General features: G+C 33.9%; 1 protein-coding gene across 2 annotated transcripts in view; it reads left to right on the forward strand.

Annotated features, from left to right (window-relative positions):
- Positions 1 to 25,696, forward strand: part of NUP62CL (nucleoporin 62 C-terminal like) — a 75,723-nt gene that overhangs the window by 30,060 nt on the left and 19,967 nt on the right. For both annotated transcript variants that reach the window (XM_079124970.1, XM_079124969.1), the window contains exons 3-8: positions 7,710 to 7,866; positions 12,788 to 12,938; positions 13,196 to 13,245; positions 13,367 to 13,501; positions 15,464 to 15,575; positions 18,747 to 18,813. In XM_079124970.1, coding sequence (XP_078981096.1) covers positions 7,710 to 7,866; positions 12,788 to 12,938; positions 13,196 to 13,245; positions 13,367 to 13,501; positions 15,464 to 15,575; positions 18,747 to 18,813 — 672 coding nt within the window. The remainder of the gene's footprint in view (positions 1 to 7,709; positions 7,867 to 12,787; positions 12,939 to 13,195; positions 13,246 to 13,366; positions 13,502 to 15,463; positions 15,576 to 18,746; positions 18,814 to 25,696) is intronic.

Genomic DNA, 25,696 nt, shown 5'->3' on the forward strand with positions numbered 1-25,696 from the left:
AATTTGTACATTACACATAATACATGTATTGAATAATCATGCCATATTCAATAAATATGTATAAATATTATGTGTCAATTAAAAATAATAATTAGGTCTGGGAATATAGCTCAGTGATAGAGCACTTGCCCAGCATGTGTTTGGCCCTGGGTTTGACCCCTAGTACTATGAAAAAAATAATTAAAAATTATATACTCTTTTGAGATGATCACACACAAAATTGTTATCAAATTGTGGTAGACTTTTTTTGAACCTAAAAATTTTTTGTTCCTATTAATGTTTAACTTCTTGGACCAATAGAGACTTTTTGTTCTCTAAATGTAATTTATTTAAGTTTTGACCTCCATTAAGGTCAACCTTCTCCTAAAGTTGATCCCAAACCTGTCCTAAATTTGTTTCTTTCAGTAAGGACCTAGTTATGTTGTAGATGGAAGAAAACTTGGTTAACCATTGCCTGTAGCTATTGTAAGCTGGTCATTTAAACCTTACTTTTAAGTTGGATTCCATTTTAGGAAAGTCTTGTTTATTTTTACAAAGTTTACTTAGGGCTGAAATGAATCTTTCTTCAAACCTGGCATAAACTAAAACTCAACTCCTTTTAAGCCTAAAGTAATTATTCCTAAACAGATATGTATATCATTTCCTTATGTCTTCTTTTACAGGATCAGTACTTACTTAGTTTCTATCAGGTAGTAGCCTTGCTGACCAACCATTGAGAATTGTAAATGATGTGTTGTGAGAACTTTACAAGTTACCATGTTTAAAAAAAAAACCTTAATGCATAATCTCCACCACAAAATCACAAAATACTGGGGAAAAAAAAAAGAACTGATTCAGTCATGGAGTAAGTTTTTGAAATATGAAATGGAAAGACAAAAAAGTATGAATTGGAAAGCTTCTTGGTGACTGTCATAGCCTATCTCTTATGTATCTAAGTATCAAATTCCTTCCTGCAAACTGGTACCTTTGCCACTAACAAAGAGGTAGAATTTTCTTGACACAATTCTCTCCACACTTCCATATGTACTTACACTGTTCTCCTCACGTATGTCACAATTTGACACCCTGGGCCCCAAGTTTCTTTCTACTTACATTTCCTTACCCCCAAGTGTATTTACTTTCTCAAAGACTTCACCTCACAAACCAGCATTTATCTGTAGACTTTCAAGTCTTTGGGATTACACTCTGGTCTAAGTATAATCATCAGATTTTAAAAGAAGATTGCTTTTTTAAAAAAATATTTTTAATTGTAGATGGACACGGTATTTTTATTTATTTATTTTTATGTGGTGCTGAGGATTGAATCTAGTGCCTCACATGTGCTAGGCAAGTGCTCCACCACTGAGCTGCAACCCCAGCCTGAGGAACTTGCCTTTTTAAAAATAGATAATAAGGAAATTTTATTTTAGATGAAAACATTTACATTTGAAAAATTATAATTTTTATTGGATCTTTATAGTTATACATCAGAATAGAACCCATTTTGATATGACTATACAAGCATGGAATATATCTTATAAATTTCGACCTCATTCTTATGGATGTACATGGTGTTGGGATTCACTGTGGTGTATTCATATATGTACATAGGAAAATTATGTTGGATACATTCCACATTCTTTTCTCCTATTCTCCCTCCCTTCCCTTCATTCCCCTTTGTCTATTATACTGAATTTCTGTTTTTCCCACCACTGCACACTTACTGTAGGTTAACTCCCACATATCACTGAAAACATTCAACCTTTGACTTTTGGGGACTGGCTTATTTCACTTAGCATGATAGACTCCAGATCCATCCATTTACTGGCAAATGTCATGAAGTCATTCTTCTTTATGGCTGAGTAATATTCCATTGTATATATTCTTTATGCCTGAGTAATATTTCATTGTGTGTGTGTGTGTGTGTGTGTGTGTGTGTGTGTGTATACATACTGCATTTTCTTTATCCATTCATCTGTTGAAGGGCACCTAGGTTGGTTCCATAGCTTAGCTATTGTGAATTGAACTCTAAAATTGATGTGGCTGTATCACAATAGTATGCTGATTTTAAGTCCTTTCGGTATATATCAAGGAGTAGGATAACTGGGTCAAATGGTGCTTCCATTCCAGGTTTCTGAGGAAGCTCCATACTGCTTTCCATAGTGGTTGCACCAATTTGCAGTCCTACCAGCAATGTATGAGTGTACCTTTTTCCTCACATCCTTGCCAATTTTTATTGTTGCTTATATTCTTGATAATTGCCATTCTGACTGGAGTGAGATGGAATCTCAGTGTAGTTTTAATTTGCATTTCTCTAATTTCTGGTTTCTGGTCTAATTTCTAGGTCTTTGGTGTACTTTGAGTTGAGTTTTGTGCAAGGTGAGAGATAGGAGTTAAATTTCATTCTACTACATATGGATTTCTAGTTTTCCCAGCACCATTTGTTGAAGAGGCTGTCTTTTCTCTAGTGTATGTTTTTGGTGCCTTTGTCTAGTATGAGATAACTGTATTTATGTGGATTTGTTTCTATGTCTTCTATCCTATTCCAGTTGCCTTTTTGCCTGTTTTGGTGCCGATACCCTGTTATTTTTGTGACTATAGTTCTCTTAGTATAATTTAAGGTCTGGTATTGTGATTCTTCCTGCTTTGCTTTTCTCACTAAGGATCGTTTTGGCTATTCTGTGCCTCTTATTTTGCCAAATGAATTTCATGACTGCTCTTTTTATAACTGTGAAGAACATCAATTGAATTTGGATGGGAGTTGCATTGAATCTATATAGGACTTTCGGAAGTATGGCCATTTTGCCAATATTAATTCTGCCTGTCAAAAAACACTAGAGATCTTTCCATCTTTTAAGGTTTTCCTCAATTTATTTATTTAGTGTTGTACAGTTTTCATTTTAGAGGTCCTTCACCTCTTTTGTTAGATCGATTCCCATATATATAAATTTTTTATTTTTTGAAGCTATTGTGAATGGGTGGTTTTTCTGATTTCTCCTTCAGCTGATTCATTGTTGGAGTATAGGAACAGAGTAGATTTATGGGTGTTGATTTTGTATCCTGGTGCTTTGCTGAATTCACTTATGAGTTCTAGAATTTTTTTGATGGAGTTTTTTGGGGCTTCTAAATATAGAATCATGTCCTCAGCAAACATAGTTTGAGCTCTTCTTTTCCTATTTATATCCCTTTAATTTCTTTTTTTGCCTAATTGCTCTGGCTGTAGTTCAAGGGATGTGTTGAATAGAAATGGTGAAAGTGGTCATCCCTGTCTTGTTCCTGTTTTTAGAGGCAATGCTTTCAGTTTTTTAGAATGATACTGGCCTTGGTCTTTGTCATGTGTTGCTTTTACAATGTTGAGATATGTTCCTTCTATCCCTAGTTTTTCTAGTGTTTTAAACATGAATAAATGTTGTATTTTATTAAATGCTTTTTGTGCATCTATTGAGGTGATCATATGATTCTTTAAGTCTATTTATGTGATGAATTACATTTATTTATTTCCATATGTTCAACCAGCCTTGCATCCCTGGGATGAAACCCATGTGATTATGGTGCACTATCTTTTTAATGTGTTTTTGTATGTGATTTTCCAGCATTTTATTAAGAATTTTTGCATCTATGTTCATCAGGGATATTGGTCTAAAGTTTTCTTGATGTGTCTTTGTCTGGTTTTGGTATCAGGGTGATACTAGCTTCATAGATAATGTTTGGAAGATTTCCTCCCTTTTCCTTTCTATGGAATAATTTGATGAGGATTGGTATTAGTTCTTCCTTACAAGTCTGGTAGATCTCCGCTGAGAATCCATGCAGTCCAGGGCTTTTTTTTGTTGGTGGGCTTTTGATGGCTTCTTCAGTTTCCTTACTTGAAATTGGTCTGTTTAAATTCTCTATATCCTCCTGATTAAATTTGGGTATGTCATTTATCTGTAGGAATTTGACAAGATTTCAAATCTTGATGATTTTCTGTCTTAATGGAGTATAAATTTTCATAATATTTCTGATTGTTGTCTATTTCAAAAGTGTTTGTGGGGATATTTTCTTTTTCATCACAAAAAAATTTTAATAATTTGAGTTTTTTCTTTCTTTTGGTTAACTTGGCTAAGTGTTTATCAATTTTGCTTATTCATTCAAATAACCAACTTTTGTTTCATTGATATTTTAATTGTTTTTAAATTTCAATTTCAATGATTTCAGATCTGATCTTAATTATTTCCTATTTTCTATTGATTTCTTTTTCTAGGGTCTTGAGATGTATGTTAGATTATTTATTTGGTATCTTTCTATTATTTTAATGTATGAGCTTAATGCTATGAACTTTCCTCTTAGAACTGCCTTCATAGTGTACCAGAGATTTTGGTATGTCGTGTCTCTCTTCTCATTTACTTCTAAGTTTTTTCCTTTTATTTCACCCCTTATTTCTTCTCCTATCCATTCATCATTCAATAGTGAATTATTTAGTCTCCAGCTTAGAGCAGTTTCTGTTTTTTATCTTATTGTTGATTTCTAATTTTATTCGTTATTCTTCGTGGCCCAAGATATTTTCTGTTTTAGAAAATGTTCCATGTGCTGCTGAGAAGAGAGTTTATTCAGCCATTGATGGATAATGATTTAGACCTAACACACATATGTAGCCTTATTTAATTGTATTTTTTAGTTCTATGGCTTCTTTATTAAATTTTTGTTGAGAAGATCTACCTCGTGATGAGAGAGCCATATTAAAGCCATCCAGTATTATTATGTTTTGGTCTGTTGGATTCTTGATATTGAGAAGGGTTTGTTTGATGTATGTCAGTGCTCTATTTTGGGGGCATAAATATTTGCAATTGTTATTTCTTGTTGTATGATTCCCTTAAGCAGTATGAAATGACCTTCTTGGTCCATTCTGATTATCTTTGAAGTCCATTTTATCTGATATGAGGATAGAAACCCCTGCTTGTTTGCGAGATCCATGTAAATGATATGTTTTTTCCTTTCCTTTCACTTTCAGTCTGTGGATGTTTTTGCCTATCAGATGAGTCTCATGGAGACAGCATATTGTTGTATCTTGTTTTTTAATTCATCTGCTAGCCTGTGTCTTTTGATTGATGAGTTTAGTCCATTTACATTCAGTGTTGTGATTGAGAGATTATTCTTATTTCCTGTCATTTTGATTTATTTCTAGTTTTTAAGTTGAATTGGATTTTCCTTTGATTGACAATTATTCGGTATATTCATCTTACTTGGTATCATTTCATATGAGCTTTCAAGGACCTGTTTCTGCAGACATGGATCTTTGGGATTACTCTCTGTCCCAGGTATAATCATCAAGTTTTAAGAGAAGCTTGCTTTCTTCAAAAAATCAACCTCATTTTTCTATGAGTTTGAGCAGGTGATAATGTACAGTCCCAGCATGGAGTGAAATTGTCAATTAGGCACAGGATAGGAAAATTGCATAATAGATCTTTTAAAGGATATTTTTACTATTTTTTATAATGATTTTAAGATTATCAGAATGAAATTTATTTAAATGTTAATTCTAAATATGTTTTGCAGTAATTTTTATAATCTACCGAATTGTGCTTTCCCTTGACTACATATATAATGTAGGATTGACTATATTAAATGCTTTAGAACAGGGTTGTAACTTGCAAAATCGGACTGTGATAAAACCTTCACTCTTTTCCATTTTCCATTTTCCATTGCTTTTTTTGATATTAATTGAAATATTATTGTTATTTTAATATGCCAGACCTAATTTATTCCTTCATAATAGCATGAATGATGATGAAGAACAAAAGGTACTGTACAAAAAGGTCAAAATAATCGTACCATTTTTATAAGACTCAGATTCCTTTATGTTTACACTAACAGGTATTAATTTCCTGAAGATACCATTCAGCATCTTTGAGGGAGGTATTTTGTTTTGTCTACCTAGCTGTTTCTTTTCCTATGATGATGCTTGTTTTTTTTTTTAATTAAAAAAACATAAATACTTGTATAACTTCTGGAGAGAACAGTTTGGTGTTTATCTTTCTAGCCATTTTTTCCAAGTGTATAAACATACATTAAATTTATCTGTTTTACAAAAACAGGATCTTTCCATACAATTTCCAAAGAACTTGCTGTTTTCTGTTTAAGTAAACATCTTTGTGTATCTGTCCATCTCAGGAAATACAGATTATTCGACAATCCTCTTTGGATGAATATCTGTTCCTTTACTTGAAGAACTCTTTTACTTTTTTTTCTAGAATGTAGTTGTTACTATTTTTGAGTAGATTAATTGATAAAGTGGGTCTTTAATTTTCAGCTTTTTGGGGGTAAGGATTTCCTTTCAGATGATATTTTTATTCTCAGATGAAGAAAATAATCACAATTGACTGGATCCAATATGTAATCTTTCAAGTGTTCTCAATGATAGTGATGCCAGAGATATTTTGTGATTGGGCATGTTCTTCCTCTGTAGTGCTCATTTTATCCTCACAAGGGCTAGCACAGAGAATGGGGAATTGTAAGAATCCTTGGGCCAAAAGGGAAACTGAATTTTATGAAAATCTAGTACAGACATTGGTGTGGCACTGTTACTTCAAGGAAATTGAAACTCAAGAATTGTTCATAAGGCAGTTTTAGGGACTGCCTAAATCAAATCTTGTAAAAATATAGTTGTTATTTTCCCTTTGTATAATTTTTCTTTGTTTAAACCTCACTTTGGTTTCATTACCTATTTTGCTGCCTTTCTGTTTTACCTTATTTCTATTTTTTTATTTACTCACAGTCCCTTATTTTTATTTCATATTATTTCTCTGTCTTTTCAACTCCCTCTACTGACAGTTTGATTTGTTCTACATTTATAGAGATATTTTCCAATTTCTGATTCTTGTTTCTGAAAGTATTTCCATGTTTCTACCTAGATTCAGATTTTCCCATAAATTTCTGAAAATGAGATTCTAACCCATTTTATCCCTATTTGTTGAAAGCTTTTTGTGCTACCCTTCCAAAGGTAGTAGCATATGAGACAGTTTCCCATACTGTTTATACCCATCCCTGGCCAAATCAACTGTGAACCAGGAACAAACGACAAAACACCTGGAATAAAGCATGGGTGTCTGAACCTGTTCCCTCAGCAGGAATGGCGGAGGCCAGGCTCCCTTAGAATAGTGTGTGCCACTTTGATAGACTTTCCTTATTAGGTTTGCAAAGTTGTATGCCTCTTTGACCTATGATGTAGAGAAACAGTCACTTTCCCTTCAATTTGGTAGGGAAGTTTCACATGGTATATTAAAATTTAGAGCATTCTTACCCTTTCATCTAGCAATTTCCTTTTTAGGAAGTAAATTCACAGATATAGTCATATAAGTGTGCAAAAAATGTAGAGATTTTTGCATAAATTGTTATTCTTTCCTTGAAAGTTTAGTAAATCTTACAAGGGAGGTCATCAAGGTCTACAGTTTTTCTATGGGAAGAGTTTTGAAGATTTATTCAGTTTCTTTAACATAATTATGGGCATAGTTAGGATATGTTTTATTTTTTCAATGAATTTATCCAGGAGTCTTAGTTTTCATCAGGAAGGTTAATCCAGATACCTGGCGCACCATATATCACTTCATATTATAATAGAGTTGAGTTAAAATCTACAGATTTTAGTTCAAATTCACATCTTAACAAATGACTCTCTGATTTTTAACCTTGATGATCAAGACTTAAGTGAAACAAGTTTCTCATTTCTTACTAACATGATATATTTTGTTTTCCAGCTACAACTTCAACAACTACCACCACGACTGTTACCACCAATACTACTACCACAATTACTAGTGGCTTTAACTTGAATCTAAGACCACTGACATCACCTGGGATTAATAACACTGATCCAGTCAGTGTTTCTTCTGTACCTCTTACATCAACTGTTAAGTAAGCTTACTTATTTGACAATTCACTTTGTGTTTCATTTTATCATGTACAAGGCATAGTTTGTTTGTATAGTCTTAGAATAGTACTGGAAAGTTAGATAATTGAGTTGAGGGAACAGTTAGAGAAAAATTTCTGTAATTTAGGAAGTTGAACAACCAAGGGCCTTCTGAATACCATTATAATACAATTATTATTACTCATAATAGCTACTTTTATTGTGTGGTTACTCTACGCTTATCAAGATGACAATGCTTTAAAAATGTCTTATGATTTAATCTTCACAGTAACTCTATGAGATAGACACCATTTTTTGTTCCCATTTTATAGATGAGAAAACTGGAGCACATAGAGATTTTATAATCTGCTTAGTCAGGTATTAGGTAACAGTTGAGCCAGGATTAAAATTCAGACAGTCAAATACTAGAGCCTGTATTCCTACATACTTTATAAAATATCCTGTATGTCTTTTATATTTCCCCCAACAATAAAATCTTACAATACTATAAGTGTCACAACCAGGATATTGATATTGATGCAGTCAATATATGAAATGGGTCCTTCACTTCAAAGATTTCTCCTATCACCCTTTAATAGCCACACTCATGACCCTTCTCCTTTCCCTAACCCTGGGCAACAATAAATGTGATCTTCATTGCTATAATCAGGATATTTAACAATGTTACACAGATGAAATTGTACATATATGACCCTTGGTGACTGGCTCTTTTCATTCAGTATAAATCCTTAAGATCCCCCCCAAGTTTTCATGTGCATCTATCAGTAGTTCTTTTTTATTTCTGAGTGGTACTCCATGGCATTGTGGTATACTATTATTTAAACATTCATTCACTTGTTGATGGGCATCTAGGTCGTTTCAGTATTTTTGGCTACTATGAGCATCGCTGGTAAGAACATTCATGTTCAGGTCTTTTTGTGAACCTCGTATCTCTCTGGGATAAAAGCCTAGTGGTTTGAAAATTGTTTTTTTTTTTTTTTGTTTTGTTTTTGTTTTTTTAACTGCCAACCTCTTTTCCAGAGTGGCTGTGCCATTCTACATGTTTACCAGCAATGTATGAGTGATACAGATTGTCCTGGTTTGGTGTCACTATTTTTCATTTTAGCACTTCTGATAAATCTGAAGTGATAGCTTATTGTAGTTTGAATTAATATTTCCCTGATCACTAAAGACGTTGATCATCTCTTCAAGTATTTCTTTTTTCTATTACTATGTCCTCTTTGGTGACGAATCTATTCATATCTTTGTACGTTTTCTACTTAGGTTATTTGGTTTTATTGTTCAGTTTTGAGAAGTTGTTATATATTCCAGATACCAGTCCTTTGGCAGATACGTGGTTTTAGTATCAATTATAAGAAAACACTTTTTCCTAGCTCTAGATCCCAATGTTTTTCTCTTCATTTCTTTTTAAAAATTAATCTTACATCCTTTCTCTTTCTTCTGTTTTCAACCTTTCTGTCCTTATTTTTGAGGTGAGTTTCTTGTGAATAGTATACTGTTGGATTTTGTTGTTGTTGTATCCCAGGTGTGCTTTACCACTGGACCACATCCCCACCCCTTTTTTATTTTTTATTTTGAGAGACAGGTTCTCACTAATTTGTTGAGGCTGGCCTTGAACTAGCAATTCTCCTACCTCAGCCTCCCAAATCACTGGGATAACAGGCAGTGCCACTGCAGCTAGGATTTTTTTTTTTAAATCCACTCTGCCAATCTGTCTTTAAATTGGTATATTTAGCACATTGACATTTAAAGTAATCATTAATAAGGTGAGGTTTAAGTCTGATGTTTTATTTATTTGTTACTTTTAAATTTTGTTCTTTTGATTCTCATTTTTAAACCTGGTGGATGATAATAATAAAACAGGTAATATTTGTCCATTAAAAGTGCCAGAAAAAGAGGAAGGAGAGAACAGGACCAAAAAATACTCAGGAAAATAAAGTTTGAGAAGTCCTCAACCTTTTTGGGTTGTTTGAATATTGTGATGGTTCTACCTTGTTCTATTTATAATGTTTTTTCATATACTGCATTATATAATTTTCTTACTAAATGCTTCTGTGTACTAAAGTATACATGGGTTAACTTATAACAATCTAGTCATATTGTCATTTTACCACTTTGGGTGAAGTATAGAAACTTTACTTCTATTTAGTTCCCTTTACCCTTCTTACCTTTTATGTGTAATTGTCTCATGTATTTCTTCTGTGTACACAGAGTATAATATCACATGGCTTTATATTTTTATTTGAATCATGAAATATCAGGTAAGATAGAATAGTATATTTACTGTTCTTTTCATCTATTTTGATGATGATCTTTCCTTTATATGATGTTCCAAGTCTTCTGTTTTCATTTCCTTTCAGTTTAGCTAATCTTCAAGGATCAGTTTATTAGTAAAAAATTATTTTAATTTTACTTTGTATGAAAATATCTTTATCTTTTCATTTCCAAAGGACATTTTCATCAGATATGGAAGTTATTTGTCAACACATATTTTTCTAGCTCCTATGGACTTAGACAAGAATCAGCTATAATTCCAATTGTTCTTTTCTAAGTAATGCTTTCTTTTCTTTCTAGTTGCTTTCAAGATATTTTTCCTTTGTCTTTACTTTTCAGAAATGTAATTGCTTTGTGTCTTAGTATGGATTTGTTTGAGTTATTCTATGTGGGGTTTGTTCAGTTGAATCTGTGCTTTTGTATCTTTTGCCCAATTTGGGGACTTTTCAGCCTTTTATTTTCTCCCCTTAACATGTTTTTAGTTCTGTTCTTACCTTCTTCTTTTTCTGCAACTTTTAATATATGAATATTACCTCCAGGTCCTTGAGATGTTTTTTTCACCTTTTCCTCCCTATGTTCTCTTTGTTCTTTTATAAATTCTACTTACCTATCCTCAAAGTTCACTGATTGTATCCTCTGTCAACTCTACTAATATCAAACCCTTACTAAAATTTGTTTTATTTTTCAGTTGTATATTTTCCATTTTTTTCATAACTTGTATTTTTTTCCTATTTTTTTCTTTTGTTTCAAGAGTATTTGAAATTGCATGTTCAAAGCTTTTTTATGGTTACTTTAAACTGTTTTTTCATATAATTGCAACATTTGGTACTTCTTAATGTTGGCATCTGGGTTGTCTTTTCTCTTTCACGTTGTGCATTTCCTGGATATTTATATGACATAGTTTTTATTGTGTTCTAGACATTTTGTGTATTACACGATGAGAGTTTGTGTCTTATATATATCTACTTTTTAATTCTTTGGTACTAGGAATTGAACCCAGGGGTACTTTACCACTGAGCTACATCTCCAGCACTTTTTATCGTTTATTTTGAGATAGATAGGGTCTCACTAAGTTGCTTAGGGCCTTGCTAAGTTACTGAGGCTGACTTTGAATTTTCAATCCTCTTGCCTCAGCCTCCCAAGTCTGGGATCACAAGCATGTACCATTGCACCCAGCTTATATCTAGTTTTTTTTTTTTTTTTTTTTTTTTTTCATTAGGTAGTCCCTTTGTTGAGATATAGTGCAAAGGCTGTGTGTACTTTTATGTTTAGCTTCCCACTGGACCTTATCCATACCACCCTAGCAGAAATGGAGCACTGACTCACACTGCCCCAATGCTCATGGTTGGTGTGGAAATTCAGTGCCTCCCTTAGCTCCACAGACTCATTCTCTATGAAAGTGTTCCACTGCATCATAGCACTTCATTGCCTCTTAGTGGGGATGTGAACTCTGGATCCTGGAGCCCACAGATCAAGGGGAAGTAGACTGATTCATATTACTTAGTTGAGGTAGGGGGAAGCAGAATTTCAGCTTCTTGTTGCACCCCACTGACATAAGGGGAAGGAAAAAGAAGGATGTCAGTTACTCGGCCTCATACCACTTCATTCAACATTATTGATGCTGTGTTGGCATGGAGATTTGGCTCTCTAGTGGGCACTGCTGATACAGGGCTTATGGAAGAAGGGACAGATTGCTGATTAGCCTGGCTTTGCCCTGCCTCTGTCAGTCTTGGTTTTGCCAGCAGGTATGGAGGTCAAGCTCCCCCTAAGCTTTGTGACCTCAGGGGTGGTAGAAAGTGGAGCCCTAACTAGCCCCAAGTTGCATACTTTGTTCCATCTTAATAAGGCCAGTTAGATATAGAGGGTAGGTTCCCTACTGCATCCCACTGATATGAAAGACAGTTGTAAAGTCTAATGGTGACTACTCATATTCACTTTGCCTCATTAAGTCTTGTGCTGGGTGGGGATTTAGATTCATCTTGCCATTGGGTCCCACCAAAAGTGCCCTGGTGATAAACTGGGGTCTGTCTGCTTCGGCCAGACAGGGAATTGACAATTACCTTCCCACTGAGCCCTGCTGTTACTGCCCCAGCAGAAGAATCAGAGCATGTGACCTGGCATTTCTGATCAGGGGATCAAAGATCAGCTGGACAATCAGTCTTTTTGATACCACTTGGCAGGGGAATTGAATTTCATCATGGTTCCACCTGGTGTGGAATACCCATTCTTTCACAAATTCTACTCAAGATAGGGAATGGGTTACTTTGACTAAGAGCTAGGGAGAAAGAGAGCCCTATCTCCCTGGACACATCCATCAGAAAGGAGCTTCCATCTTGCTGAGCTGAATGAGGGAAGGGAGATCACATTGTGCTACAGACTTTCGCTTCTCTTACTGTGTGATTTTGTATATTTCTTAATAAACGTCCGTCTGGCTATATTCCCTTAGGATAATTTCCAGAGCCTTCAAATGGTTGTTTTTAAATCATCCTTACCTGTTATGGTTGTTTTGTTGGGGAGCAGATATGAGAAACTCCTCACATGCTAACTTCTTCTCTAGACTTCTTGTGTTGTTACTAAAAAAAGATCATACATTTAAAAGTGTGATCATTCTGCTTTCTTTCATTTATTTAGTTCAATAATAACACCAGTGATGACATATGGTCAGCTGGATGGTCTGATAAACAAGTGGAGCCTTGAGCTAGAAGATCAAGAAAAGTACTTTCTTCGTCAGGCCACCCGGGTCAATGCTTGGGACCGCACACTGATGGAGAATAGTAAGGAGGTAAGAAGATATTCTCATTAATCTACCTGCATCGTACAAGTATTTTCAAACGAACACAAGAGAATAGACTTGTGTCTTGTGGTTAATTTTCTGTTACAATGTTGGCAAGCGGCTTAAAAATATTTTCCTTAGGTAATAAGTGCCTTTAATTAGGAACTATTTCATATTTGAGGTGTATATGGGAACATTAATATTGCTCTGAGGTTATTGAGTAAATTCAAATATTTATGCTATTTTATTCTTATTTCTCTTCAAAGATTTCTATTTTACATGGAGAAGTGGAAAAAGTGAAACTGGATCAGAAAAGGTAGAACCTTCGATTTCTTTGGTTGAAGAGCAAAGAACTATCTTTTATTTTTCATATTTTCACCTTGTGATATTTATTTTGTTAGTTCAAGTTCCCTCTTTTATTGACTTGTTTTATTCAGGTTGGAACAAGAATTAGATTTTATCCTGTCACAACAGAGAGAACTAGAAGATCTTTTGACTCCTTTAGAGAAGACTGTGAAGGACCAAAGTGAGGCTGATTATCTACAGCACGAAGATAAGGAGTATGAGAGGATGTAAGTAACCGAATAAATATTGAGGAATGGGGAACAAGTTACCTATTACGAGCATTCCAAAAATCATGGAAGGCAGAGTAGAAACGGAGAAATTCTTACAGTTGACATTTATCAAGTTGTTTGTTTAGTGGGCTTTGTTTTGGATATTTGAAAATAAATCGTTTTGGCAGTTTTGTTTTAGAGCATTCTGTACACTGTTATTAATCTCAAGCTTATGTATGTCCACTGTAAAGTTTTTATATTTGTCAAGTTTGTTCTTAAATTAGAAATAAAAATTTTATTTGTGTGGTGTCAAAGTATTGTAGAATACTTATGGTCTCCTATTATATTGACTTGTCTAAACCTAATGTTCATGCAATTGCTTTAGTGATAAATTACTTGATGTTTTAAAGGCAATTTATTAATCTGGGAGTAAACTATATGAGTTTCAAAATTGGAATGATTTTCATCAATGTCTCAGGGTAGGTATATTTACTGTACTATTCAGTCTTTACCTTCTGTCAGTTCATTGCTAGCGTTCCCAGAGTAACTTCATCCCTCTGGAACTGAGATTTGGTGATCAGTTCAATTTAAGAAGTGTAAGGAGACCTTCAATAAATGTACTATATAATCTAAATTGATATCATTTTATCAATGGCTTATTAGTGAGTTAAGACTGAGTTGTTTTTGTTTTATTTTTTGAGATGAGGACTTGCTATGTTGCCCAGGCTGACCTTGAAACTCCTGGGTCAAGCAATCCTCCTGCCTCAGCCTCCTGAGGAACTCAGACTATAGGTGCATGCTACTGCACCCAGATGAACTCATTTTTAAAAGGCTTTCAAGTTAACTTTTTTTGTAGGGACATTAAATGTGGTAAGTTCAGCTAATTTGTACTGTCCCTAATTCTTTTCCTTCTTTTGTATTTCAGCCTTTGTTGATCAATCCTCTCCCTCATTCTCTTTTCCTTCCTTCCTTCCTTCCTTCCCTCCTTCCTTCTTTCCTTGTTGTTTTCTATGTGTTCTACCTTTTTTGACACAGTTATATTTTTGTTCATAAGATCTTAACTGTACTTTGAAAAAATATTTGTAACATTAATTCCTAATTGCTCTTTTGTAGTCACATTTATATTGTGATAAATATTTAACCATAATCCTCAACAATTTAGGCAATCTGTAAGTACTTTAGCACAGAAAGGCCAGATGGTTACCAGTAAATCTAATTGAGTCTTTTAATTTTTAAAGACATTAAGGTTGAAAATTCTCTGGCCACTTTAATTCTTGTAAACATTTATTGGCAAGGTTAAGTGTGTGTGTGTGTGTGTGTGTGTGTGTGTGTGTGTGTGTGTACGTAGTAAATAGTTTGGGTGGATATGTTGAAAATGTAGGCCACTAATCAATTTGTCATGAACTTAGATTTATCTGTCTTTTATTGTTATAAAACTCATTTCACAAAATAGCTTTTGTAGCCTGGTGGAATATATTTATATGAGGTTTTACTTTGGAAATCTTTGTATTTATGACCATTGAAGACATCTCAGCATTTCTTGAAAATTGCTAAACTTGAACTTCTTTTATATATCTAAATGTCCTACATATGTGTTCCGACATTAAAAAGAGTTCTTCTGAGACTGGGGATATAGCTCAGTGGTACAACATTTGCCTAGCATGTGTGAGGCCCTGGCTTAAAACCCTAGTATTGGAAGAAAAAACAAAGAGTTCTTTGCTCACCAGAGTATTAGCAACATGGTAAATAGGTGAAAGTAAAATAATGGCAAGGCAGATAAAAACTTTTACCTTCGAAATCTGATTACAATATGGTGATGAATATTGCATCCATGAAAAATGTGCCATTAGTCATAACTGATACCCTCTGAGAAAGTAGGGAAATTGGGGCAAATCCAGTTGGCAGTAGTATCTTCGTATGTAAATAATAATAGATATAGGGAAAACATTTCTTGTTAATTTATTTTACCTGTCCTTGCAGTTACAAATTAGCAGAAACTATAGATGCTCAGCTGAAACAAATGTCTCAAGATCTCACGGACATTACTGGTCACCTGAACACATTTGGAAGTCCTGCTGCCACTACTGATCAGGTGTGTTTTTTGCTTTATATATTCAGACAGTCAGGATGTAGTAAATTACCATTCTATAGATTTTTTTAGTTAGTCACAGTCTGTCCTTCATAATAGTGCTCCTTATCTGCATCTAGACGTATGGAGCACTTGGGTGTGGTTAGTGGGGCTAGAGATATTTAGAAGCAGAAATAATTTTGAAATTTTTGTGGTTATTCCCAGGAAGTTGAAAAAATTACTCTTTTCTCTTGATATTTTCAGGGTTTTCTCCCTTGTTTGCATAATTAAATATGTTTCCCTATACTTTTCTGTTCACTTACTCATCATCTGGTTTATTCTTCTTTTTACATATGTATTTATGTTCTCATATAAATGTGAGTAGATATATTTAGGTCTCTTAGACATATTCAGGCAATCCTTAATTTATGAGTAGGTTATATCTTAAAAATCTGGAGTTAACTCTTGGTACTTAAAACATATATTTATTCATAGAAAATTTGATAAATGTGGTTATTAGGTTCCTACCTGCCCCATAAAATACTACTTAGCTCATAATATAAATGCATTATATCATGCAGAAATACAGCTGAGGCTTCAGTTAGAATAGAGATGCTGTGAATTCATTAGATGTTAAGAAAGAATTCTAGTTTTTATTTTTCTATATTCTAATTAGTTTATTTCCTCTGCCTTTCCCTATTGTCTTAGCAGCTAAATGGAGTCCTTTTTTACCCCTACATCCGTAATAGTCAGAGGAATCACACATTGTGGGAGCTCCTATTATACTTTTTATCAGTTAATTATAACTAGGAGTAGGGTAAAGGTCTGGGTAGATGAGAATGAATGACATATATACAAGTGATGATTATTCTTTAGTAAGCTTTTTGTCCAATTATAAACAGACAACTCTTTACCACATACATACTACTAACTTTTTTAATTATAAAGAGCATGTTATAGTTGAGAAAGTATTAGAATTTTCTTTAAGTCACGTAATCTCTCTGGTTCTTGGCCCCTTCTTTTGCAAAAGGTCAAGGATAGAATAAATGATCTTTAAGTCCCTTCCAGCTACGAAAATTATGCCATTCTCTACTCTAGGTGAATCTAAAGTTGAACAGAGACAAATATAAATTAGTCGGGGATTACCCATGCTGCCATCTCCCTATATTCACACAAATGATCAAAGGCTAACCAAGTAGTTTTTCTTCTAATGATATATTAGTCATCATTGTGATTCCAAAATTTAAAATTGTTTTGTTGTAATAGAATTTTGATGCATAGATAAATACATGCAGATTTAGACATGAACGAAGCAGAGCTGGTGTCTAATCCCTCTGTTGAATTAATATTAGAGGAGTGTTCTCAACAGAGCAAGTAAAAGGTTACTGTAATCCTATCTTCATCCTTTTTCTCTCCTAAGCCCAGTATTGCTTTGTTTTATTTTAGTAATAGATAGTGAATTGTTTGATTCTTTTTGTTTTTGTATTTCCTGGCAGGGGTGATTGGGATGTTTACAATGAATGAGTTAAAGCGTAATTACTACTTGATAGCAGGACAAAAGAAGCAAGAGATCTTCAACAACTCATCCCTTTTTTTCTTTCTGTTCATAAAGCATTGGACAGGAAGCAGGAAAAAACACTTTCTGAACAATAATATTACTGAAAATAATTTATTGTATCCATCAACAAAGCTTTGTTATAGTGGGCCATATATAAGGGTATAAAATTAGTAACTGTATTTTCCTTTTCACAGTGAGGGAATTAACCTGTTTTTATTTCCCTTTTCTTTTGACAGAGTTGGAGGGAAGGGAGTAGGGTAGGGATGGGAGAGACCACCTAATGTTTAATTAAAATTTTTATTAAGTGAATCCCTATTATTATCTTATTCAGGTATATTTTCTCACAAAATACATGAAGGGAATTAAATCACCTATATTACCAGCAACCTACTATTATATTAGTGTATTTCTTCCTAGTCATTTTGCTATGCTGGTAAAAAATGCTTCTTTTGTTTTAAATAACACTGGAAACATACCTGTATACATTTTTGCTTTCTGTCTTTATTGTTTCATGGTGTTTTCCCAAAGTTTTAATAGTTTTAGGATATTTTCATCAGAGAAGACTATCATAATATATTAAATCATTTCTTAATTGGTAGAGATATTTTTTTCCAATTTTGGGTCAATATAAAATAGCCCTGTACTGATCACTTATATTTAGATTTGATTATTTTTTCTGCATAGACTCCTGGAAATAGATACAATATACCAATTGAAAAGGTATGACTATTTAAACTTTGATTTATGTTAAAGAAATGTGTATTTTAAAAGGTTGAGTAAATTTATATTACCATTGACAGTATATTAATGTACACATTTTTCTCACATATAAATTGAGCATTCCTAATGTGAAAATTTGAAATCTTAAATGCTTCAAAATCCAAAACTTTTGAGTGCTGATATGTCACTAAAAGTGAAAAATTCCACACCTGACCTCATGGGATGTGTCACAATCAAAACAAATATATAGCTGGACTGGGGATGTAGTAGCTCAGTGGTACAGTGCTTGCCTAGTATACATAACACCCTCAATTCAAGGTCTAGCAGTGCAAACAAACAAGAAAATAAAACACAGGCATAATAAAATGTTGCATAAAATTACCTTCAGGCTATGTGTATGAGGTATATATGAAACATAAATGAATCTAGACTTGGATCCCATCTCTAAGATATCACATTGTGTAATATGCAGAGCTTTCAAAATTAAAAAAAAAATCCAATTCTTAAAACATTTTGGATAACAGATATTCCATCTGTACTTGACAATTGAGTACTACCATTTAAAAAATACTGATTTGATTGATAAATACTGCTTTTCAAATTTTTTATATGAATTTCTTTTCTTATGAAATGTCTCTTAATGTTCTTTATTTTTGTACCATAGTAGGCAGTTTCTTATTGAATTGTAGGAATGTAATTCTTGACAGTTAAAAAGTTAAGTAGGTTGTACTAATATATAAAGGTGATAAACATTCCAAATATGAAATAGCAAAATAAACAAAAATTAATTAATATTTAGTCTATTCTCAGTCCTTGTCTTACTGGAAAAAATAAAAGTCACTTCCTAATTTCAGTTTATTTTTTTTGTTGACCATATCAACATAATCATAATCTAAAAGTATTGGGTATGTTTTTAGCTCCAACAGATCTGCAAAATTCTGAATGCTCATCTGGACTCTCTGCAGTGGATTAACCAGAATTCAGGTTAGAATTTATTCATATATAAGACCCTGTTTATGATAATGTATTACAAGTCATCTTGTGTGCTCCATGACCACACTTACATAATAGCTCAGTTTTAGGGGTATCGCTTAACTTATGCCTACCATTGGTTCTGAAGAATTATCTGGAAATTAATGAAAATACATGGTGGATAGGAATGAGATGTAGGGAATGGGGATAGACTCGGGACTTCTCTGAAGTATACCTTTTATACAGTTTTTGATTTGGGAATCATGTAAATATTTTATATACTAAAAAATTATAATTAAGCCAAAATTAATTGGAAGAAAGACAAATACTAACATGGAATATATACTGAGACCAAACAGAGGCATATAATTATAACAATGACTCAATTCAGATAACTTATGAACATAATGTTCTTGATAGTACATTCTTACAAGGATGTTATCTGAAAAGAACTGCAGAGAAATCTTAAACTTTCTTAATAGAGCCTTGCATAGTGGTGCATGCTGGTAATCCCAGTGATTGGGGAAGCTGAGGCAGGAGGATTACAAGTTGAAGGCCAGCTTCAGCAATTAAGCAAAGCCCTAAGCAACTTAGCAAGGCCCTGTCTCAAAATTTAAAAAGATAATAAATGAAAAAGGACTGGGGTTATAGGCCAGTGGTAGAGTGCCACTGGATTCAATCTACAATACCAAAAACAAAATAGAACTTTTTTTATTCTTTCTTAATAGAATATTGTTAGTTTTAAATTACGATACCAAAGTCGCTACATTTTATGGTAGAATAAAGCAAATGTATATGTATATTACTGATAATAAAAATTACTGTTTTCATTGAAATATAAAAGAGATACTAGTATTTTTCTTTCCTTTTATATTTGTATTATAAATTTGAGTTACAAATAGTTTTATTCCTTCGTTCTCTATATAGACAGGGACTAGGAGCAATGAAAGGCTCCTCGGTACCAATAAGCATAACCAGTACCTAGATCTTGGTTTCTAAATACCATTCCCACAAAAAGGAATCAAGTCTTTTTAACTATCTGATCTTGGGTCTCAGGCAAGGAAAGTACTTTTTGTTCAAGGAAGCAAACATGGTTAAATGACTAATGAGCTTTTATCAGGACACAAGATTATATTTCAAGGGATTCCTGCTGACACATTAGTATATTTTGAACATGAAAAAGAATAACAAAAGTAATAGATTATAATATGTTGAAGGAGGAAAAAAATCCATGAGTTCACAATGATAATCCAAGAAAAAGAGAGAGTAATGAGAAGTAAAAGGGAATGTCTTTACAAAAGTACACCAACTAATAATTATAGAAGAAATGATAGAATTCAAAAACCACCATAAAAAAATCAGCAGAACACTTTTCTTAAGTTCACCTTGATCTTGAATATCCTGCTTCATGTATAAAATATTTCACCTGTCAGTCATTCCTTGCCAGAAATGTAGATGAGCAGGAAGTAGACCAAATACAGACTGCAAGTTACTGAGTTAATTAAAAAAAGTTTTATTGATGCATAATTTATATTCCATAAAACTCAGCATTTTAGTTGTACAATTCAGTGAGGAAAAATCACCACTTTACAGCCCAAATATAACAGTTGATTCAGGCAAGCATCATCAGTGGATGCTAAAACTATTGAATTCAAGATTGTTGGGGAACAGCTTATTTATGTTGTCTCAAAAGTATCACTCTACTGGTTACTTAATAATTCCAAATAAAATATATGCCTTTACAAGAAGAGCTTTGTGGCATGCACCACTTTAGTGAAATGATGAAATTTGGTTTCACCAGTGGTGGGGTAACTTGACATAATGTGCCTCTTGGCTTGACATGATAAGAAGTACACAATATCACATATGTAAGATTCTTACCAAAATGTTTTACATTAATCTAATTCAAGAAAAAATGAGACATTCTGTGTGCAAGACATTGAAAAAATAATTGGCTTGGACTCTTTAGAATGTCAGTCATGGGAAACAAAAAATTCAAAACAAAAATTTTAAGGGGATGATCTTAGGTTATCTTAGGATGATCAGGCATAGGGCTTGAGATATGGCTCAGTGGTAGAGCACTTGCCTAATGCATGCAAGGCCCTAGGTTTGATCCCAAGTACTGAGAGAGAGAGAGAGAGAGAGAGAGATAGAAAACAGACATAACAATTAAGTGTACCACGTTAACCTACATGGAATATATATTAAATGATATTAAGGAACTGCTCATTTTCCTAGGTATGATGGTTCTGTAGGAAAATAACCATTTTTCTTAAAAAATGCAGGCTACATTATTTAGAGGATTTTCATGTCTGTAGTTTACTTCCAAGTGGTTCAGCCAAAACCATTTGTGAAGAGAAAGACATTTAGTAATTTGTGGCAAAATGGTAACACCTGGTTAATCTTGGTGAAAGGTATTCAAGTATGTGATTTTGACTATTCTTTCAACTTTCCTACAAATTTAAAATTAAAATTTTGGAAAGCCATTTTTTAAAGACTTTGCCTAAATATGGAATATGATGAGACTGTAGGAATTGAGGTAAATGAGAACTAGTTATGAAATCAGTTATTATTTTCAAGATGTGGCCTTAAAATAATATAATTTTTCTTAGAATTATGAGTTCCTCATTCTCTGCATGAATAGAGGTCAGCAGCAATGAACTTCTTTAGCTTCTTTCCCTTTCCAGACGTACCTACATTATTATTCATCTTTATGTTCTTCTCTCCTGTGTTAGAGAAATAAATATCTTATCCCTTCCTAAACTGTGTTTAGAATCATCAGAGGGAAGTTAAATAGTGTTAATATTCATTTGTTTAAATTATCTGATGAGAAGGAATTTCGGAGTCAGATATAGGATTCAAGTCAAGGAATTAACACTTCATAGTTGTACACCTTACTTTTTACTTGGTCTCTGAGTCTATACCCTTATTTTTAAAATGAGGGATAATATCTACCTTTTAGATATTTTGTAGGGATTAAAAGAAGCACCTTTGAACCTGGTCCTGTGTTAGGTAGACAGTGAATGGTAGTGGCAGAACTGGTTACTGGTTATCAAAATTTACTATGTACATGAGGTGGGGGAGAGAGAAAAGAAAGGTCGTGGGGTTCAAAAGGTAGCTATTAAATTAGGTCTTGAGAAGATAGTTCCAGATAAACTATCATTAAAACTCATCTAGATAAGCTGTAAAAACAACTGTGATATGGGAGAATGTCAATAACAGGAAAACACTAAGGAATGAGATTATACAAAATATCCCTGTTACATGCTTTTCTCCATTGAACAATGATTCTTGGGCAGAGTGGAGGGGGATGTGAAAAGGTAATTTGGATTATAAAGAAAAATTGCAGTGATTTTTTTCTTGGCAGGGTTCCTCTTTGTCATAAATGAAATCTCAAGGCTTTCATCCAGTGTCTCCTTTATAAAATTAAGGTTGTTGGTATTGCAAGGGACTTACTTTATATAAATGAAGAAATTGTAACTCAGAACACACATCTAGGGCTGGGGTTGTGGCTCAGTGGTAGGGTGCTTGCCTAGTACATGTGAGGCACTGGGTTCGATCCTCAGCACCACATAAAAATAAGTAAAATAAAGGTTATAAAAGAACACAATTATTAAAAAAAAAAAACCCAGCAGGGCTGGGGATGTAGCTTAATTGTGCTTGCCTAGTATGTACGAGGCCCTGGGGTTGATCCTCAGCTCTGCAAAATAAGTAAATAAGTATAAATAGTTTTTTAAAAAAAACATTTCACAGCCAATTAGTGGCAGAGCTAGGGACAGGATCCATATTTTCTTATTACTAGATGTGTTATTTCTTCTGATATGATTTTAAAACAATTCGAATGTAGGTAGGCATCACTTGATATAAAAAAGAAATCTTATTCATGCACCTATCAGTAGAGGACAAAGGTTTAAAAGTACGATAATAATTTGGGGTATGAGTTTTGGGTATCTGGGTAAAGCTCTCAGTCAAAACAGGTAATAAGACTAAGACAATAGAGAGTAATGATTACTGGGAATTGCTTTTCTGCTAAAAATTAATTTGAACTGAAGAGGCAATGAGATTTTGTGTAGGTTCTTAACTGAAGCAAGCAAGGAAGGTCATGCTGAAGAATAGGAAAAGGCCTCATAATTCTTTTTATTTTTTTAAATTTTTTGGTGGGGTGCTGCTATAGATTGAACCCAGGGACATTATTACCATGAAGCTACATACCCAGCCCTTTTTTATTTTGAGACAGGTTCTCCTTAAGTGGCTCAAGCTGATTTTGAACTTGTGATCCTCCTGCTTCAGCCTCCTAAGTCCCTGGGATTATAAGTGTGTGTTCACCATGCTGGGCAGCCTGGTAATTCTTGATACTGCACACTTCTTTTTGCCATTCCCACCCAATGAGCCTTTCCTTTTCATATCAGGAAATGACATGATCAAGAATTGGAGCATGACAGGGTTTAATTATACTAAGAGGGGTTTTATTTGTTATTTTATTTTGTTTTTTAATAGTTAATTGGATCATGTCTGCTGAAAGGGTCTAAGATCAGATAAATCCATTTATTCACGTTGAGATAATATAGAAAAACTAATGAATGTGTTATTTTGGCAATACATACACTCATATTTTGCTAAAGAGAAATTTTGTATATAAAGTCAAATCTTCATTTTAAAAGGTTTCTGGGAAATGTTTTTATGATTTAATATCTGTAATGTTGGCACAAATTTTTTCCATCATAAAACATCAACTGATATACTAATAGAATTACATATTTAACTGAAAAGAATCAGCTCTTTAAAAGTGATTTTGATGTATATTACTAAGTGAAAGAAGCTAATGCCCAAAGGCTATATGCTGTATGATTCTGACATTCTGGAAAAAGCAAAACTATAGAGATGGTAAAAAGATCATTGGTGGGAAGGGGGAAGAATAGGCAGAACATGGAGGATTTTTAGAACACTGAAAATATTTTGTAGGATGTACCATTATTGAATGATGGCTACATATCATTATACATTTGCCAAAGTCTAAAGAATAAACAACACCAAAAGTGATCTTTCATGTAAACTATGGACTTTGGGTAATAATGCTTTGTTAATGTAGGCTTATCATTTATAACAAATGTACCACCCCGGTATAGGATCTTGTTAGTAGGGGAGGTTGTGTGTTTGTGAGGGCAAAAAAATATATGTCACTTGAGGGACTGAGTTCCACTTGCTGCTCAGGATGTTTCTTCTCTATCTCTCTGTCTCTCTCTCTCTCTGTCTCTCTCTCTCCCCCACTCTTCCCCTCTCCCCCTCCCCCCCTCTTTCTCTCTACCCTTCTCCTCTCCCCCTCCCTCCCTATCCCTTGTGATTCTGGAAGAGGGTGGTGACTGGAGATTTCTGCACACCATTTCAGCAGTCCGGAGTATATGGAAAATCTCTATACCTTCTACTCAATATTGCAGTGAACCTAAAACTACGTGTTAATTGATTTTATTTAAAAGGAAAATTAAAAGTGATTTTGAAATTGGGCATTATACCTCAAGTATGTTACTTATTATACTGTCCAATCAACATTTAGATATCTGTGAGCAAGTTATAGAGAACCAAGCCCCTTTCTTCCTCTTACCTATATTGAACCAGTCCCAGTGATGGGACTGAGATAGAAAGGAGTCAGTCATTATTAAATTAAGGAATGTCTGAACATGTGCAGGTAATGACCAGTTTTCAAATTTGATACTTATCCATTGTTTGAGAGTGTTTATGCTTCTTTTCCTCATGATGAGTATAGGTCATTGGGAGTTGGTAATAGGCATCGTCAAACACCAGTTCTGGCTCTTACCTTTCTTTGTAAAAATTTACAGCATTATTTCGAGGTATTCTTCATGGCAATGCTGCAGTCATACATCTGTCTTCTGAGTTGGCAGTCACTGAAACTGCAGCAACTCCAGCTCTTCTGGGACCACTTATGACAGAGTTGGCAATCCATCTGAGCCAATTTGTTATTCATTTTTAGTATGTGGAGTTACTTCTCTCAGAGGGGAGAGGTGGAGTGAAGAATAGGCATTTTCTGTTGCATCATATGACAAACCATCACCCTGTTTATTAATATTTATCAAACACACAAAAAAGAAACAGGCAGTAGAAAGTCTTACACTAGTCATTATTTGAAAGTTTAGTGAATATTTTCATTGCATTTTACTTCTTTCACAAAGTATCCCAAAGCATCAAGACTAAAATATATTTCATCCATAATCATTGTAGTCTCTTGTGGAATAGAACTACATAATTATTTCATAACTACTCACAACATATAGATAGCTATTTAAGGAAGAAGGAGTTACTCCTTAGAGTAACTAAAAATGCCATAAGAGATTTTATAATATTTCCAAAATACAGTCCCATTAGTTCTAGACTGGGTGTCTTTGTTGACCTTATTTTTTTTCACTTAAATCATTCATAATTATCTACTGTGCATGATGTGACAAACTTACATAAAATGCCTTAGATAACCAGCCCTGAGTGGTGTGTCATAATCATGCTTCATTTTTACCTAACGTTATATTTATTATTTGATGGGATTGTTTTAAAATTAGATTTATTTTTCATGGTGAAAAGCAGGAAAGGAAACTTTCAGACATGGCCATATTGGGAAAGCAAAGGGAGTCCAACACCTTGTCCTTGTTTTCCTAGGTGCTGGTGGGAGCTTTAGGTTTGAATGGAGGAAGGAGTGGGGCAGGGGATAAGAGGTCTGCAACATGAAGTGATCTTGGTCAAACTAGTCTGGTTGTTCATTCTCAATTCTGGTTCTGGGAAGAATTGGCTCCAGAGAAGTCCTGATACACCACTTGACAAGCTGATTACTACTTGCTGCTCAGGATGTTTGTTTCTTTTCTCTGTCTCCCCTCCCTCCCCTCCCTTCCTC

The sequence above is a fragment of the Sciurus vulgaris genome, assembly GCF_902686455.1.
Source record: "Sciurus vulgaris genome assembly, chromosome: X".
Taxonomy (NCBI): Eukaryota; Metazoa; Chordata; class Mammalia; order Rodentia; family Sciuridae; genus Sciurus; species Sciurus vulgaris.